General features: G+C 42.8%; 1 protein-coding gene across 1 annotated transcript; it reads right to left on the bottom strand.

Annotated features, from left to right (window-relative positions):
• Window positions 1-3,625: 3,625 nt before the first annotated feature.
• On the bottom strand, window positions 3,626-8,310 carry LOC132398253 (interferon-inducible GTPase 5-like). Its single transcript, XM_059977394.1, has 2 exons — window positions 8,291-8,310; window positions 3,626-4,826 (listed from the first exon to the last, which is right to left on the bottom strand). Exons 1-2 carry the CDS (start codon window positions 8,308-8,310, stop codon window positions 3,626-3,628), a joined length of 1,221 nt encoding a protein of 406 aa, XP_059833377.1.
• Window positions 8,311-19,180: the final 10,870 nt, after the last annotated feature.

The following is a 19,180-nucleotide window of genomic DNA, read 5'->3' as shown; positions in this document are numbered from 1 at the left end:
TATGCCTGTGTTTTCGGTGGCTACAAGCCTACATGGGTAACCCTTCCCAACTCTTTCAACTCTACATCGATGACTGCATTGGTGCTGTTTCCTGAGCTTATCAGTTTCATCAACTTTGCCTCCAAATTCCACCCTGCTGTCAAATTCACTTGGTCCAACCTGGACACCTCTCTCCTCTTTCTCAATCCCTTCCTCTCCATCTCTGGAGACAGGCAATCTACTGATATCTTTTATAAACCTCATGACTCTCCCAGCCATCTTGGCTGTACTGCAGCTTCTCCCATAGGATTCCCCTTGTCCTTATCTTTCACTCCACAAGCCTTTGTATCGAGCATATCATTCTCTGTAACATTCATGATTCCCAATAGATTCCTACCACTAAACACATCTTTCTTTCCCACTACACCCCTCCCCAATGTTAGGGATTGGTTTCTATGTGGCTCCCTTGTCCACTCTTCCCTCTCCACTGATCTCCCTGCTACAACTTATCCCTGCAAACAAGCATGCTAAACCTGCCCCTATACCTCCTCACTTAATACCATTCAGGGATAAGCAGTCCTTCCAGGTGACACAACATTTCACTGCAAGTCTGTCAGTGTCATCTACTGTATTTTGTACATCAGAGAGACCTCATGTAGAATGGGGATTGCATCATCGAGGTCCTTCGCTCTGTCTATTACTAAAGGTGTGATCTACCGGTGGGAACTGTCCATGGTCTCCTCTAGTGCCACGATGAGACCACACTCAGGTTGCAGAAACAACACTATGTTTTGTAACTCCAAATCATAAAAATAATTTAAAAAAAAACACGGGAAGACTGGGACAAATGTGTACTCTTCATTTTTACCTTTATCGAGGCATACACTTATGACGTGGTGTTGTGATGACGTATGACATTCACACACTTACATATAGCCCACAGAGAGAGAGACACACACACACCCACCATTTACTACAGAATAGAACTGCTCTATACACATCTACAGAATATCTGGTGAGTTGCTGGTCCTGCAGTGTGTTGCATTACGACACGCAAGGAAGAAATTGCCATCCTTCTGATTCAAGTTTCAAAGTACATTTATTATCAGAGAATGTCTAAATTGTACAATCTTGAGATTTGTTTGTTTACAGCCAACCACAAAGCAAGAAACCAAAAAGAACCCAAAAAAAATAAAATGAAGAACAAGACCCGATTTGCAGAGAAAGAAAAAAACACAAATTATGCAAACGATAGAAGCGAGCGACAGCATTCCGAACTGAAATGAGTCCAGAGATCCGAGCCCTGGAGCAGCCCGGAGCAGCCTGGAGTAGGCCCAAAGCCTCAATATCAGCTCATTATATTAGCGGGGACAAAGCACGGCAGCTGGGGCAGTCTTCATAGCCTCAGTGCCACGGAGAGAGGAATGAACATCACGGGACAGCGAGTGATATCGGCTCTTACCTCCAATCCCAATACTATGCCTTTCCAGTCTATCTGGGCCAGTGTTTAAGTTGTCCAAACAGCATATCATACCTTGCACTAGGACCCAGGCATCACTGACATGAAAGGATATTGGGAACATCTCTGACTACTTTGTAGCTACATCCACTTCTGCCGAAAAACTTGTGCCCCTGAATGGTCTAGCAAAATCCACATGAATTCTGTCAGGGATGTGAGGGCATTCCCAGGGATGGAGAGGAACTACACGTGGAAATTTCTGGACTTGTTGTCATCCCGAACAGAGCATGGCAAGCTGTACGATCTGCTGATCTATCCCAGGTCACCAGACAAAACTTCAAGCCAGTGCTTTCACTTTGACCATGGCTAGATGCCCGGTATGTAGCTCCTCTAACACTTCAGCTCTCAGTTTGGATGGTACAACAACTCTTAATTGCCATATGAGGCAACCACTGTCTTTTATAAGGCAACAACTCTTAATTGCCATATAAGGACATTCTGAGTGACCTTGTAGACCTGGGAGTGTGGGATCTTTTCTGGTTTTGCTTTGGATTATCTCTGCCAATACAGAATTTGAAAAATTTTTAGTTAGTCCTTTTTCCAAGAGTAAATTAGTCACCCACTTGAATTCAATCTTGTAATTGTGTCCTCCAAGAATTAGAGCCCAGCTTTGCACTTGTGCTGCTGCTGTCAGTGGAATATCCTTCAGTGGATTGAAAATGGACCCCAGTGGTTGATAATCAGTAACAATGGTAAACTCTCTCCCATACAGGTAGTGTTTGTACTGTTTTACACCCCAAACCAGACTCAGGACTCTCTCTCAATTGTACAGTATTTTTCTCTGCAGAGGAAAGGCAACATGATGCAAAAGTTACGGAGCGTTCACTCTCTTCACTCATAACATTTGATTTGACTGAGCCTGTACCCTAAGGAGAGGCATCACAGGCAAGCTTCCCTGGATGGGGTGGATCATAATGTGTGAGCACAGTGTCTGATGTCATTATCTGTTGCTCAGCTTCAGCTAAATCCACAGCTGAAATGCTTCCCTGCAGAAAGGGTTGCAAATATATCCTCTATCCTGGGCAGAGGGCATTGATCTACTTTCAGGACTGTGTTGTTGGTGTCCTTAACATCACCACAGATCTTGCTAGACCCATTATTCATGGCTATTGGAATGAGTGCTGTTGTTTATGGGCTCCACTCAACCTTGAAAATACTTATTCAGCCTCCAGGCTGATCTCACTCACTCAGATCTTTATCACAGATGGTGTCAGGAACTGGCTGGGCTTTGTAGAACTTGGGTGCGGCAGTTTCGTTTAACACTATTTTACTTTTGATATGTTTGAGTTTTCCAATGGCAACCTTGAACACTGCTGTGGCTTCATCCAGAATCGTTCTCAATTCATTTTCTGTTGACTCTGTGGCAGAGGATGTGGCATGCAAATGGGGGATGTATCTCCAGCCAAATTGTCGTTGTGTCAGCCACTTACATCCCCACAATGCTAGCCCTCCTGTTTTTACCAGATACAAACCCATTGTGGCTTGTTGGTTGTTGTATCTGTTACAAATGTCACTCCCACATGAGTTATCTTTTCTCCAGTATAAGTTCTCAGTTAGATATCTGCAATTCTGTTGATGCTCACTTTCATTCCTGACTACAACTCAGTTGTGTTTCTGTCTGCTGCTCCCTTTGAACACATGATTTCAACAGCTCTTTTAAATGTGTCAGTTAGGAGCTGATTCTCAATGAATTCTTGCAATGGCTATCCATTGCCCTTTTTATGATGTCACAATAAGATCTTTATAGATATTGAAGGGAAAACACAGCCACCAGTTTGTACACAGTAATACTGCCTACACTGTGACCTTATAATGTCCACACAGTCTGACATAGGCTATTGATTGACGGGTGAGCATCATTCAGACACCTGGAGATAACTTCTCAGCTCTTCTTCAAATTAGGATCACATCTCATTTATATCCATCTGTTTCATGTCTTTAACAGATTGGGACTCCCTCAGTCAGGCACAAGTGTTCCTCAGAAATGGATAAGAAATATTTCAGAAAGGAAAGCAGCAAAGGAGAAAGTTGTCATGTAGAATTACAGCAGGGTTCAGTGACAGGCCTCTTCAGTATATTAACCGCAGTATAACATGAGCTCACTGTGTTGATGTTGGTGCTGACCAGTTAATCAATGTCATATGCAACCTTCACCACCCTCTCTGCACTCTCTGTAAGGTCCTTCAGTGCATCGGTCAGTATTGTGTAGGTCATGACAAATGATGATCCTGCTCCAAAAATGGAACCAATGACAGGGATGAAGTCAAGGCCAACTTCCACAGCTGAAATGGCAACAGCTGTAGTACCCCAACGTAACCTTCTAATTATATCTTTATCTATTTTCCCCAGCAGGGGAGCTTTAACTACAGCCTTAAGCTCTTCCACAGATTTGTTTGTGATGCTTGCCAGTCCTTGAAGAGAAGCTTCATCCAGACACAGACATTTACGGAAATGAATTATTGCCCCAATCAGTATGCTGATATCACAAGCAAAGGAGAGACCAGGAACGGGGACTGCTCCCACAGCTCCCGAAAGTGTTGCCAACATCCAGATACGTTTCTGCAGTATCTTGCTTTTCTGCTGAATAATGTCCACACTTCGGTTTGGATAGGCCAGGACAAAGACACTTTTCTTTATATTCGGCAGATCATCTTCAAGTGTTTTATTTAACCGATTGAAATCATATCGATCCTGTTCAAAACTGGATATCAAGAACACAGTTGGGGTCTGAATCCCCGCTTCTCCCAACTTCTTTATGCAGTCACTCCGAATATATTTCAGTTCATTTTCCTCATTATATTCCTTCCCCGCCATTCTCATTGAATAAAAATCTTGATCAATCTTAGTGCGGACAAAATAGAAAATTTTCCTCAGCTGTTTAATCTCTTTCGCAAGTTTTGCATCATTTTCTTTGAAACGACAAGCTGATATTATGATGAAGAAATTGTATCTTTCAAATTTCATTTCTCTGAGATATGTAGCAGATGGAAATTTTGTGGATCCAATCCCTGGCAGGTCCCAGTAGCAGACGTTGGGCAGATTGGGATGTGGGTACCTGGTTGGCTCCATTGTAGATTCCCTGATCCCAACTTTAGCAGCTCTGGGATCGGTGTTTCGAAGTCCTCTCATGACATTGATGAAGGTGGATTTTCCTGTACCTGTTTCTCCTGTCACTGCAATGTTAAGCTCTGTATTATCCAGTTCAGCTAGCTTCTGCTCTATCAGATATTTAACTTTTTCTACCCCACCTGTTTTAAAGTCAGACTTCAATTTGTTGAGCTCTTCCTGTGTGAAGAATGTGTCATTCTCAAACTGAGCCACCTGTTGACTGAAAGGAAACATGTTCCATTAGAATTTCTAATGATAAAAACTTCCAAATTTACAGATCCCCAAATTCTTGTCATCCATCTCATTTGGGACCAATTAACCAAATCATCAGTATGTTTTTGGGATATTGGTGGTAAGTGCCACATGCAGGCAGACCTACAGGACAAAGTATGCTTGTGACTTTCATGTGGATAACACCATAGGTCAGGCTGCAACCTGGCTCTCTAGAACTATGAGCGTTGGAAATCTACCCATACAAGATTCATTTCACTTCATCATGAAAAATAAACAATTCATGCCTGCTGTAACAAAGTGACCCAGGGTGGTGCAGTGGCACTGTACTGCAAGTGGTGCAGTGGACTGACACCACCAGTGACCTGGCTTCACTCCTGGTCTCTGGTGCTGTCTGTGTGGAGTCTGCATGCTCTCCCGTGACCAAGTCAATTTCCCATGGGTGATCCTGCCACTTTGTGTTAGTTGTTAGGTTAACTGCTTGTCATGCAGGTGGGAGTGGGGAAGTTGGAAACTTGATATGTATGTGAGAGAGAATTTGTTAGATGGAAATAAGCAGGTGCATGGGAAAGGTGGGAATGCTTAGTGGGGGGGGGGTGGAGAGTGGCAACAGAGATGAGTCTGGGTATCATAAAGAAAAATAAAAAAGTACAAGTGATTTGAATAGATGAAAAAGTTGTAAACGAAGGCTAGTAACGTGTTTGTAACAAATGCCCAGGCTGACCATCTCCAAACAAGGAGAGTCTAACCACCTACTCTTGACACCAATACCACACAGACTTGTCAGTGTGTGCCACATACACGTCCCCTACACTGTTTCTTCTTGGCTACTCTGACAGCAACTCACAACCCTCTGATCTCCACTAATAAAACAGGGCACTACTGATCAGGGACAGTATCACAGCTGCTCTCAGAGGGAGTGGATAAAGGGCAGATTATCCACTGAGCCCAAAAGGGTAAAACTCAAGGTGCAATTATTCTGATTGGATTACATTATCGTGCCCTCAGTAGCAAACAAGATATTGAGGAACAAACATGCAGGCAGATTAGGAAAACTTGCAAAAACAACAGGGTTGTTTGATTGGGAACTGTAACTTAACCAAAATAGACTGGGGCCTTCTTTGCGCAAAAGTGTTAAGATAGGGCAGAATTGTGAAGTGCATCAAGAGAGATTCTTAAAACAGTATATCAGCAGTCCAATTCGAACAGGGGCCATATTTAGAATTGATAATGGGAAATGTGACTGGCCAGCTGACTGAGCATTCAGTGGGGGTAATTAATAAGAATCAGTGATTAAAATACCTTAAAGTACAGATATTGCAAGAAAGCATTAAATAAAGAGGAGAACATTTCTCTATTAAGCAGAAACTGGGTAGGGTTCTTCAGGTACAGGTGTTGCTGGGAAAATCTCTTCTGTGTAGGGTGTTTAATAGCCAGCTTCAGAGTATGGGATTGATATGATCCAGTAAATTGGAAGGATTAGGATGGCAAGTTAGGGGAGCATTTGAAAGAGGTCAAGAAGGAAAAGGAAGCAAGTGTTCAGTTTCTGAAGTTAAAATAATCAAAAAGAGACTCCTCGAGTGAGAGAAGAACTCAAGAAGGGAATTAGGTGAGCCAGAAGGGGCCATGAAGAGTCCTTGGTATATAAGATCAAAGGGAATTCCAAAGAGTTTTGTACATATGTCAAGTGGAAGAGATTAACTCAGGATACTGTAGGACTAGACAAGGACAGATGATTAGAGATATGCTCGAAGGTTGAAGATGCAGAGAAATTCTAAATGAGTACTAAACAAAATTCTGGGGGATCTCAGTAGATCAAACAACTGTTCCTGATCTACTCAGTTCTTACAGGATATTGTGTATTGATCCTGATCTCCTGCATCTACAGTCTCTTGAGTGTCTTGTAAATGATTACTTACAGCAAGTATCCAACAAGGGAAAATCATGGGGAACATGTTTATATGCTGGGGAATTTTGAGACAACGAAAAAGGGGTCATGGTGGCAATAGATATGATTGAGAAGTTCAAGGTATTCTTTGATAAGCAGAGAATAGAGAGATATGGACCATGTGCAGGCAGAGTGAAACTTCGAAGGAGAGAGATGAAGTAAAGAGCTGGAATGTTGATTGGTGAAAGTCAGAAGGTGATGGAAGAAAGAAAAAAGGGGGAGGAGCACCAGGGGGAGGTGATGGGTGGGCAAGGAGATAAGGTGAGGGAGGAAAAGCGGGATAGGAAATGGAGTGGGATGGTGGGAGGCATTACTGAAAGTTTGAGAAATCAATGTTCATTACATCAGGTTGGAGGCTACCCAAATGGAATTAAAGTGTTGTCCCTCCAAACGATGTGTGGTCTGATCATGACAGTGGGGGTGGCCGTGGATGGACATATCGGAATGGGAATGGGAGGTGGAATTAAAATGGGCGGCCACTCGGAGAATATGGAACTGATATATTCTAGACGGATGGAAGGATAAGTGTGGCAAATTAGGGGAGCATTGGAAAGAGATTATTAATTCAGTCAAGAGGGGAAAGTAACTGTTTGTACAGTTTAGGATGTTAATCAAACAGAGTTCTTGAGGGATATAAACAAGCCAGAGATTAACTCAAAAAGGGAATTAGGTGAGCCAGGAGGGGCGATGAAAAGTCCTTCCATGTTAGATTGAAGGGAATCCCAGGGGATTCTACACATACATCAAATGCAAGAGAATAACCAGGGATAGTGTAGGACCACTCAACAATAGAGGATTAAACAAACACTTGGAGATGGAGGATGTGGGGAGGTCCTAATGAGTACCAAACAAAATATTGAGCAAATTCAGCAGATCATGTAGCATCTGTGCCTGATGTACTGAGTTCCTACAGGATTTTGTGCATTGATCCAACAAGGGGAAAGTCATGTGGAACAGTGTGAGCAGTGTAGGGCTATGTTAACATGCTGGGGCATTTTGAGATAAAGGAAAAGGTGATGTTAAGTATGTTAAAAAAAAGTTAATGTGAAAGCGGTGCTGGTGGCAACAGATATGATCCAGAAGTTTAAGAGGTTCTTTAAAGAGCATGTGTAATTGCAGGGAATGAAGAGATACGGACCATGTGCGGTCAGAGTAATTGGTTCAGTGAGGCATCGGTATTTTATGTGGTGTGGCATAACATCATGAGCTGAAGGGCCTGTTCCCATGTTGAGACATTCTGTGTTCTGTGACAAGGGCTTTGATGGAAGGGAACACCACCACCTACAGCTTCCCCTCCATCATACACTGATATCATTGCTCCACACGGTCACTGGGTCTACACTCAGGAATTCCAGATCCAACCCCACAATGGGATCAGATTTATCAGGATGGCAACTGATCAACAAAGCAGATCCCATGCACCAATGAGAATGCTGAGCACTCAGTGTGCAGTGCACTGGCAGGAGTTGATGTTGAGACACACATTGTGGCATGTTCTGACCTACCTGGAGCATGCTCCTTCCATTCTTGACAGCTGTTTCTCACAGGATGCCCTGTGTGACAATCCAGTAATCCCAGCACCAAACAGTGAGAGTGGTTGGGGACTTGGGTCTCTTCTTTGTCTTTGTGTCCTTGAAGGAAATAAAAAGAATGACTGACGGTTCTTTGCCTACAAGATTATTTAAGGATGCTCAGCAAATCACCTTAAACCACTGGAGAACAATGCAAGAAACCAGTGCATAGAACAGTACAGCATAGAAACAGGGTCCTTGGCTCATATTGTTCCTGCTGACCACGATGCCAAAATAAATTTATCCCATCGACCTGCACAAGAGACATATCTCTGCATTTCCTGCACATTCTCATGTCTGTCTAAATGTCTCTTCAATTCTCCTGTTGTGTCTGCTTCCACCACCCTCTGTGGCAGAAAGCTCCAGGCACTACCAGTCTCTGAGTAAAAACATCCCCAGGGTGCCCTCTCACCTCATTTACGCCTCCTAGTGTCTGATATTTCTACCTGGGAAAATAACTCCTTCCATGCTTCTCATGATTTTATATACTTCCAACATGTTTCCCAGACTTCAAGAGAAAACAACCCTGGTTTGTCCAAACTTTCTGCACAGCACATGAACTCTCATTTCACACCATCCTGGTAAACCTCTTCTGCACCTTCTCCAAAGCCTCCATATCCTTCCTGTAATAGGGCAACCAAACATGAATGGAATCCTTCAGATGCACCAGAAGAAATCCATGTTTGCCCAATTTGCCTTATGTTAAACAGAAAATACACAACTGTATTGTCTCTCCTTATTTTAGCCAACCTGACAGAGGAGAATATGAAGGGAGTTGTGTTTCCTCCTCAAGGTTTCAGGAAAGGATGTGGTGGAACACTGGATGCTCTGAGCTGAAGGTGAATGGAAATAAGAAAGAACATTGTCTGTAGTGCACTCTACAACATGGAATCTGCAAATCAATCATCATCTCCAACATGTCACACAGTTGCCTGTGATAATCACTTAGACTAGATGGTGTTTTCTACTCAAAGTCCAAGATTCACAGGAACGGGGTTTATCTGTGGAGAAAAGATGCATCTGTGGCATTGCAACTACAATCGAATCAGGGCAACCTGCAGATAATGAACACTGAGCTGAACTGTACTGAAATATGCCTCTTCATTTTCTGTTTTTATATTCTGTGGTTTTATCCATTTGTTGTCATTTGCACATGGTGTTGGAGGGAGTTTGATATTTCATGTTTTTGCTTTGAACTGGTTGGGTCCATCATTCTTTGTTTTGTGACTGAACGTGGGGAAGACGATTCCCAGTGTTTAATGCATACACACTTTGATAATAAATGTACTTTAAACTTTGAGAATACAGTGTGATTTGTCAGAGTAGGTCTGAGAATTTGGACACCATGTAGTGATGACCTGAGCATTTTCTTAAGTGACAATAATAAACAGGGATTATGTAACTGGATGATGAATGAAGAGGGATGGGCTGATGATTCAGAATAAAATGAGTTTGGGTCACATCACAGCAGTAGGTGGATATAACTTAATGGATTGAAGTATGGTGAAAACAGCCAGCTTGCATAATAGTCATGATTCAATCTCCAGATTACCATCAACACTGAGCTTGTTCACCCTTTGCCCTTCAATGAAACATGTGGTGATTGAAAGTCTTTGGATGTCAGGAATTATCCAATGCTTTTCACCTGCTCTTTTAGCCAAAGAACTAATATGTTCATAGAATCACTGGTACACACCAAGAGGAGAGTTCACAATGGCAATGACACTGTGTGAGAAAGATTGACATTTGGGCCTTCCCTAGATGGTGATGGTCGTTCCCTGCTGTTTCCTTTGTGCAGATATTACTGGACACTTTTTTCCTTTGATTAAACATTGCTTTGGCCTTGCTGCAGGCAGTTGATGAGAACAGCATTTGCACACTTGAAACAAAATGAACACTGTATAATTTCAGCAAACATCTCACTTCAGACTGTAGGGTGGAAGGAAGGTCATTATGGAAGCAGTTGAACATGGTTTGGATGAAGGCGCTAAACTGAGCAATTTCCTCAGTGATATCCTGGGCTGACCGCCAACAACCACACCAATCTTCTCTATGATATTTTCCCCTTGATGTCACACTTTGTCAAATGCTGCCTTTATATTTCCAGTCACCTGGAGTCTATTGAAGTTTGTCTGAACAATTCAGGTTCAAAGACAAAATCAAAGGTGATTTCCAGAGCCATAGTGGAACTGATTGCCCTCAGCACCAACACAGAATTTGACAGAGGGTTCTGGTAAACTGAAGGTATTGGGGATGATGATTTGAATCCTGTTGCATGATCATCACACCATCCCCAGGACCGGAATCCTTCACACCTGTTGACTGGGTCCAAATATCAATGATCATTCCTTTCTCTATGAAAAGTACGGATATTTGCTGCTGATTGCACAGCATTCATGTCAATTCACTGTCACTCAGATAACAAAACAAGTTGTGCCTGCATGAAGCACCACAAAATCAATCTGCTGGCATGAGGGCACAGGTACTGTATCTGTGACAGGAGGCCTAAATGAGGCTGGTAAAGACCCAAATCCTGCAGTATCTGAGACTAGAATTGTGACACGATTTTGAGACTGAGACAGACAAAGTTCCTGAGTAGATACCAGATGAGAGCCTGATGAGACTGGACAGGAACTCAAACAAGGAGACAGAAACCCAGAACACAATTGCAGACCGAAACAAAGTTGAGCTGATGATTGAAACCAAACCTGAGTTCAGGAGCTCTTTAAATATTTTGGAGACAAAACATGGTCACCAATTGTGGAGTGGGCCAGAATCTTTAAAGTAACCATGCCAGTTAAACATATTCTGGAGAATCGGAGCACTGGAGGCTGGTGAGGTCGGCTGTGTACCGTAACAGTATCGGACTCCGTTCACAAATCAATAATCATCCTCAGTGACAGAATATCTGAAAGCCGACTCTCTCTCTCACTAACAGGCATCATTACCAGTGGCAAATCCGCTGCCATCGGCATCTGCAGGAGTAGGAATCAGACCGGTAGTTACAGAAGTTCAGCAGTCGTGTGAGCAGCTCAGAAGGTAAATCATACAAAAGGGGAAAGACAACTGGCAGGAACTCATCACCATTTACAAATCTCCCTGTGTGCCACCAGTCTGGATTTGTGTTCTTTCTCCTTTGAGGCAAAGTCCTGGAATGTTTGTGAAAACACTGGAGGAACAGCTTCATCTCCAGACTGACAGCAGTCCAGTAAGTACATCACTATGTCTTCTTTAGAACATTTAGGAAATACAATGAATTCTAGTTAATTGGGATACATCGAGACCATTACATTTTGCCCAATTAGCCAAAGTTTCATGGAAATATTTAAGGTCTAAAAAGAGAAAATGAGGAACAAATTGTGTATTTAAATGAAATACAGAACAAGCTAGAACACAGCCAATAATAATACATGACTGATAAACTCTGTATTAATTCCTAATAGATGTCGACAGAGGAATTCATCCATGAACAAAATCATTGCTGACTCCCAGTAATAGACTGCCCTCAGGCAATACTACCAGTCACCATATCCACCAAATCTTCATTTTTATTTTCACATTCAAGTTGTTTGGTGATACTTTCAAATTCCTCTTAGTTCCTAATTTGTTGAAGAAGTGAAATAGTTTGATTTTCACTCTTGCATGCTTCTGGCATCTCCGAGCCTGACTGTTAGAAACCACAGTCATTCAAACTGTTCAGAATTGTCTTTCTGCTTATTTTTCATCAACTATTAGTGCCAAAAATCACTGCTTTTCAACACAAACACACACTGATGCTATTTAAAAATTGTTTGGTCTGAGCAAGATGTAGCATCCAACAGCCACTTAAGTATGTGTGACTAAAGCTAGTTAAACTGTTCAACAATAGTCTCCATCTCCAATTAAGCAGTATAGTGTCCCAAATAAAGGAAGGGAAATCTGGCAATTTCCTCCATTAGGTTTTGTTCTTTAAGCATTGTCCCAAATAAGTGGCTGATCTGATTAATTGATGGCCCAATTATCAGGAACCCACTGTATCTGTATGGCAGAAATAAAATCCAAGAAAAACAAGAAAAACAAGAAAATCCAGCTTCTTTGTTCCTTCATTTGATTGACAACTGTAAGAGGAACCTTTCAGCAAGAGCTGTAATGTGTTGTTTTCAAGGTAGAAACTTCAAAATAAAGTTATGATCAAATTATGTCTATGTTACCATATACGACTTTTCTGACGGTCAGCTCTGAAGTCAGGGGTTTTCTTCCTTTTGTTTAGTTTTGGAGAAATATTGTGCAGCACAGAAATAGCCCATCATCCAGTCATCAAGTACTCATTTGGAATAACCCCCTTTCCCAGAACATGGTCCAAAAAAAAAACATTCTTGAAGGTATCCCCTTATCCTTCAATTAGTTATTTTAAATGTTCTGTGAACCTCTGCCTCCAACACCCCTCAGGCATTGTGTTCCCCATTCCCACCACTCTCTTGTCCAGTGGATTGGTTTCCTTCAGACTCCCTCTAAACATCTTACCCTTAAACCTGTGCCCTTTGAGTTCACAGGTCTCCGTTATGGGGCAACGTTTCCCAGTATCTACGGTATCGATGTTGTTTAAAATTCCCCTCAGCTTTTTCATTATATAGATAAAGTGCCAACAGCCATAAAATGCCGCCCTCTCTCTCCGGATGTGTCACACCTCTTCGGCTTGGGCGCTCATGGAAAAGCGGATGGCTTCCTGGTTCTCCATTACAAACCCAGAGTCTGAGTTAATCTACTGGTTAAGGCTCCAGCAAATTCGTTTCTTGCCCCTTCAATAAACTGGGGTAAATCACATCAGGCTCTGGGGACATCCACATTAACACTCATTAGGAGGCCCAACACTTCCTTCGCCTTGGCCCCTGACGCCCGAATGTGTTTACACATTAAGGACAAAATCGTAGTTCTATGTACTGATCCATGCTTAAGTTCATCAACGTTACGCAGAATACTCCTAGCATTAAAATATAGACACTGCAAACTATCCGACCCATCATACCTGTTATTGGGATCTTGCCTTTCAATACTTCCCTGCTCAGACAGTTGGGTTATTTGCAAGTTGTTATCGTTCTGTTGTTTTGGCTTCGAACTCAGTGTTCCAGTCCTCGTTCCGTCCCCTTCTCGGAAAAGGTGTAGTTTCACAGAAGGTCTCTGCAGTGACTGATGCCTCTCTCAATCACTCTGATCACGAGGATTCACGTTCAAAGCCTCCCAGATCCAATGAAACAGAGTGAGCTGGGAAAGTTCCACACAATAACGTGAGTGCCTCAGTCTCCCCACCCGCTTCACTGGTCGGACCGGTGTGGTTCTCCAGGTTCAAAGTCCGGGCGCTGTTGAATTTAGTTTGATCGGTGATAAAGTGATGGCGTTTAGAGTAGCTCAGTGTGTGTGTGGTTCACAGTCCGTGAACAGCAGGGGCCCGAAGGGAGAATGAGCAGCCTGAGACTAGTGATGGGCCGAAAGGAGCTGTCTGGATTTTCAGATGTTGGCGGTATTCATGATCAGTTGGGATGGGGAATGAGAGCCATTAGTTCAGGGTTGGAATGTGCCCCCGCCCCCTCGGGAAGTAGTTTAAGCGGTGCCGAGTGGAGAGTCGAAAGGCTGCGGGACCGGACGGCATCCCAGGGCGGGTGCACAAGAAGTGCGCGGCTCATCTGGCAGGGGTGTTTACAGATATTTTTAATCTCTCCCTCTCCCAGTATAGACTGCCCTCCTACTTCAAAACATCCACAATTGTTCTGGTACATAAACAGACCAAGGTAACAGGTCTGAACCACTGTCGCACTCACCTCAATAATGAGCAAATGCTTTAAGAGCCTGGTCAAGGACTACATCTGCGGCTTGCTACCACCCACACTGGACTCCATACAATTCGCCTTCCAACACAACCGATTGACAGATGCCGCAGCTCTACACAACGTCCTTCCACATTTGGAGAAGAAGGATGCTTATGTGAGAATGCTGTTCTTGGACTGCAGTTCAGCATTCAACACCATAATTCCCTCCAGGATCGACAAGAAGCTCAGAGACCTCGGCCTTCACCCTGCCTTCTGTTGCTGGATCCTGGACTTTCTGTCAGACCACCGGCAGGTGCGAAGAGTGGTCTCCCTCACCTCTGCCCCTTTGACCCTCAACACAGGTGCCCTTCAAGGCTATGTACTGTCCCCTCCTTTACTGTTGGTATACCCATAACTGTGTCACCACCTTCAGCTCCAATCTGCTAATTAAATTTGCTGATGATACTATACTGATTAGCCTAATCGCAAATAATAATGAGGCAGCCTACATTGAAGAAGTCAGCACCCTGACACAGTGGTGTCAAGAAAACAAGCTCTCCCTCAATGTTGCATAAATAAAGGAGCTGGTTGTGGGTTACTGGAGGAATGGACACAGGCTTGCCCCTATTGACATTAATAGATCTGGGTTTGAGAGGGTGAACAGATTCAAGTTCCTTGGCCTACACATCTCACATGGTCTGTACATTCCGGCTGTGTGGTGAAAAAGGCAATATAATGCCTCTTTCACCTCAGACGGTTGAAGAAGTTTGGTGTGGACCCCCAAACCCTAAGAACTTCTATAGGGGCACAATTGAGAGCATCCTGACTGGCTGCTTTACTCCCAGGTATGGGAACTGTACTTCCCTCAATCACAGGACATTGCAGAGAGTGATGTGGACAGTCCAGCACATCTGTAAATGTGAACTTCCCACTATTCAGGACATTTACAAAGACAGGTGAGTAGAAAGGGTCTGAAGGATCATTGGAGATCCAAGTCATTCCAACAACAGGCTGTTCCAGCTGCTACCATCTGGGAAACAGTACCACAGCATAAAAGCCGGACCTACAGGCTCCGGAACAGCTTCTTCCACCAGGCCATCAGGCTGATTAATTCATGCTGACACAGCTGCATTTCTATGTTATATTGACTATCCTGTTGTACATACAGAGATGTAATGTAAAGATTGTTACTCCTCGTGTATATGAAGGAGTAACAATATAAGGTCAATTCAATTCAACAGCAGCAAGGGCACATCACCAAGGAACGTCAACAGTGACAGAGAATGCCATTACCTGGCTGCCTCGCCGAGACTGTGCAAAGACACAGATATCGTTTGTCAGCAAGGCCAACTGTGGTCCTGTTGGCCTGGGAGCTAATCCTCCTTTTTTTAGCAGCTCTCTTGACATGACCTGGTCAAGCAGCTGTGGGAGGATTACCTGTCTGGCTTTTATGATCAGAAATATGTTGCTGATGTTTTCCTTGGTACCTTTCACATTTCACTTGCTGCACATACCCATGTCAACTTACTGACTTTGCCCTCTCTTGTAAAACCCGTCCCCTCATCAATCTAGTTTAAACCCTTGCTGATGGGATATTAGTACCCTCTTGTATAGTGTAATGCAATCCATCCCTCTTGACAGTTAGTCTCTTCTCTCAGAGAGCCCATTGATCCAGGAACCTGAATCACTGCCCCCCCCCCCACCCTGCACACATCCCGTCAGTCAGATATTCATCTGGCCTATCCTTCTATTCCTGGACTCACTATCATATGACACTGGAATAATTCAGAGATCACTTCCCTTGATATCTTGCATTTTAATTTCCTGCCTAATTCCAATACTCTGTGGGGCCTCATTCCTTGTTCTACCTTTTGTGTTTGTGCCAATGTGCGCATCCATCTCTGTTCTCTGAAACCTGAAACAACATCCCCCTCCACCTATTGTTGAGGGCAATGGCAACAGGACAACATTGCATTGACTACAACTACCCTTGTTTCTCCAGAGTCCTGAAGCCTGTATCATCGGTGAGACCACCCCACACAAACTATGTCCTCCTCAGCCTTGTGGATGATCCAGATTACATCCACCTGTTCCTCCAGACCCCAGATGGGTGAGAGAGAGAGATAAGAGAGACAGAGGGAGAAAGAGACAGAGAGAGAGAGATTTCATGATGCGGTTGCTGTTGTTTTTTGCGAGTGAGGGAGTTGGGGATTCTTTTTGCCACAATTTTCCTTTGTGGGAGGTGTAGAGATGTGTTGCTATTGTCACTGCTTTTTCTGTTGAGGAGGAGGTGGGGGAGTTGATGGTCATGTCACTGTTTTTTTTCTGTAGGGGAGGGTGTGTGACATTTTATGGTTCGCGAGTTTGATTTTTCCTTTTTTGTGCCGGGTTGTTGATGTCTGCTCTTCTGTATTTCATGGCTATATGGAGAAGACAAATATCAGTTGTATTGTACATTCATAGTTTGACAAGAAGATGTACCTTTGAACCTTTGAACATTCCACTCATACTTTACCTATCCTGAGTCTATAGGGTCATTCCCCCAGCCATTCAAACAAATGTGGCCAGCCTTTATTTTCCTATTTTGACCATCTCTTCTTTGAGTACCATGGATAATTAATTCCTAGCCTTGGTCACTTGGAAACTACATGGCCAAAACATCACATCATTTACTTCACTGAATTTCTACACTTGCCGTGCACTCAATGTCTGCCTCTTATCATCTTGTACCTCTCATGTCACAGTGGCATAGCACATAGTAGTACAGCACAGAAATAGGCCCTTCAGCCCACTTTGTACATGCTGAACCATTTACTCTGCCTGCTCCCTGTGACTTGTACATGGACCTTAGCTTTCCGTTACCCTGCCATCCAGATGTACAAAATTCCATTTAAGACCTCAGCCATCTCTTTTTGATCCATGCATAGATTACTATTCTGATTTTCCAGATGACCGATTTTGTCCCTTGCAATCCTTTTTCTCTTAACAGATCTGTAGAGTCCCTTCGGATTCCCTTAATATCTCCTGAAAAGCAAGGTTCTCTAAATCTGTTATCTTTACACTTTATTCCCACAGACGAGCTTTGTACTCTCAAAACTTCACATTTAAAAGCCCCCCACCTACCAAGTGTACTTTGCCAGAAAATAGCCTTTCCAGATCCACAACTGCCATATCTTTTCTAATACCATTAAAATTGCTCTCTCTCCAGTTTAGACCAAACCTATCTTCTTCTATATCTACTCTGAAACTAATGGCATTAAAATCACTAGATGCAAAATGCTCCCCAACACAAAATTCTCTCATTCCCTCACAGGAGAACAGATCAAGTATCACAAACTCTCTCATTTCGACTTTTGTGTGCTGATTAAGAAAAATTTGCTGAACATATTTGACAAAATCTATTGCATCTAATTCTTTTACAGTCTAGGAGTCCCAGTCAATATGTGAAAAGTTAAAATCACCTACTTTAATAGCCTTATGTTTCTTGCAACAGTCTGTTTCCTCTACAAATTTGTTCCTCTAAATCCCATGTGCTGTTGAACGGTCTATAATCAGAATCAGAATCAGGTTTATTATCTTTGGCATGTGTCATGAAATTTGTGAACCAGCAGTTGCAGTTCAATGCAATTCATAATATAAGAGAAGAAGAAAAAAAATAATAAACTAAGTAAATTAATTCTGGTACACATTTATTGAATAGATTAAAAATTGTGCAAAAAGCAGAAATTATATTAAAAAGTGAGGGAGTGTTCATGGGTTCAATGTCCATTTAAGAATAGGATGGCAGAAAGGAAGAAGCTGTTCCTGAATTGCTGAGTGTGTGCCTTCAGGCTTCTGTACCTCCTACCTGATGGTAACAGTAAGAAAACAATGGCAGGTATTTCTGGGAATAATATAGAAGGTGCAGCTTCAGTTCATCCGAAAGAGGAAGAAAGATCCTTAGGGGAGAAGGGGACAACCGTGGCTAACAAGGGAAGTCAAGGACAATTTAAAAATAAAAGAGAAGAAGTATAACATAGCAAAGATGAACAGGAAGCTAGAGGATTGTGAAACTTTTAAAGAACAACAGAAGATAACTAAAAAGACAATATGGGAAGAAAAGATGAGGTACGGAGGTAAGCTAACAAGAATATAAAGGAGGTTAGTAAAAGCTTCTTTAGCTATGTAAAGAGGAAAAAATTAGTTAAGACCAAAGTTGGGCCCTTGAAGGCAGAAACGAGTGAATTTATTATGGGGAACAAGGAAATGGCAGACGAGTTGAACAGGTACTTTGGATCTGTCTTCACTAGGGAAGACACAGACAATCTCCCAGATGTAATAGTGGCCAGAGGAACTAGGGTAACGGAGGAACTGAAGGATATTCACATTAGGCAGAAAACGGTGTTGGGTAGACTGATGGGACTGAAGGCTGATAAATACCCTGTTGGTCTGCATCCTAGGGTACTTAAGGAGGTGGCTCTAGAAATTGTGGACGCATTGGTAATCATTTTCCAATGTTCTATAGATTCAGGATCAGTTCCTGAGGATTGGAGGGTAGCTAATGTTATCCCACTTTTCAAGAAAGGAAGGAGAGAGAAAACAGGGAATTATAGACCTGTTAGCATGATATCAGTGATGGGGAAGATGTTGGAGTAAAAGATGAAATAGTGGCACATTTGGATAGCAGTACAGGATCGGTCCGAGTCAACATGGATTTACAAAGGGAAAATCATGATTGACCAATCTTCTGGAATTTTTTGAGGATGTAACCATGAAAATGGACAAGGGAGAGCCGGTGAATGTAATGTACCTGGACTTTCAGAAAGCCTTTGATAAGGTCCCACATAGGAGATTAGTGGGCAAAATTAGAGCACATGGTATTGGGGGTAGGGTGCTGACATGGATAGAAAATTGGTTGGCAGACAGGAAACAAAATGTAGGGATTAACGAGTCTTTTTCAGAATGGCAGGTAGTGACTAATGGGGTACCGCAAGGCTCGGTGCTGGGACCACAGCTATCTACAATATACATTAATGATTTAGATGAAGGGATTAAAAGTAAC

The sequence above is a fragment of the Hypanus sabinus genome, chromosome 8 (genome assembly GCF_030144855.1).
Source record: "Hypanus sabinus isolate sHypSab1 chromosome 8, sHypSab1.hap1, whole genome shotgun sequence".
In the NCBI taxonomy this organism is placed as follows: Eukaryota; Metazoa; Chordata; class Chondrichthyes; order Myliobatiformes; family Dasyatidae; genus Hypanus; species Hypanus sabinus.
This window is presented reverse-complemented; position numbering and strand designations above follow the sequence as displayed.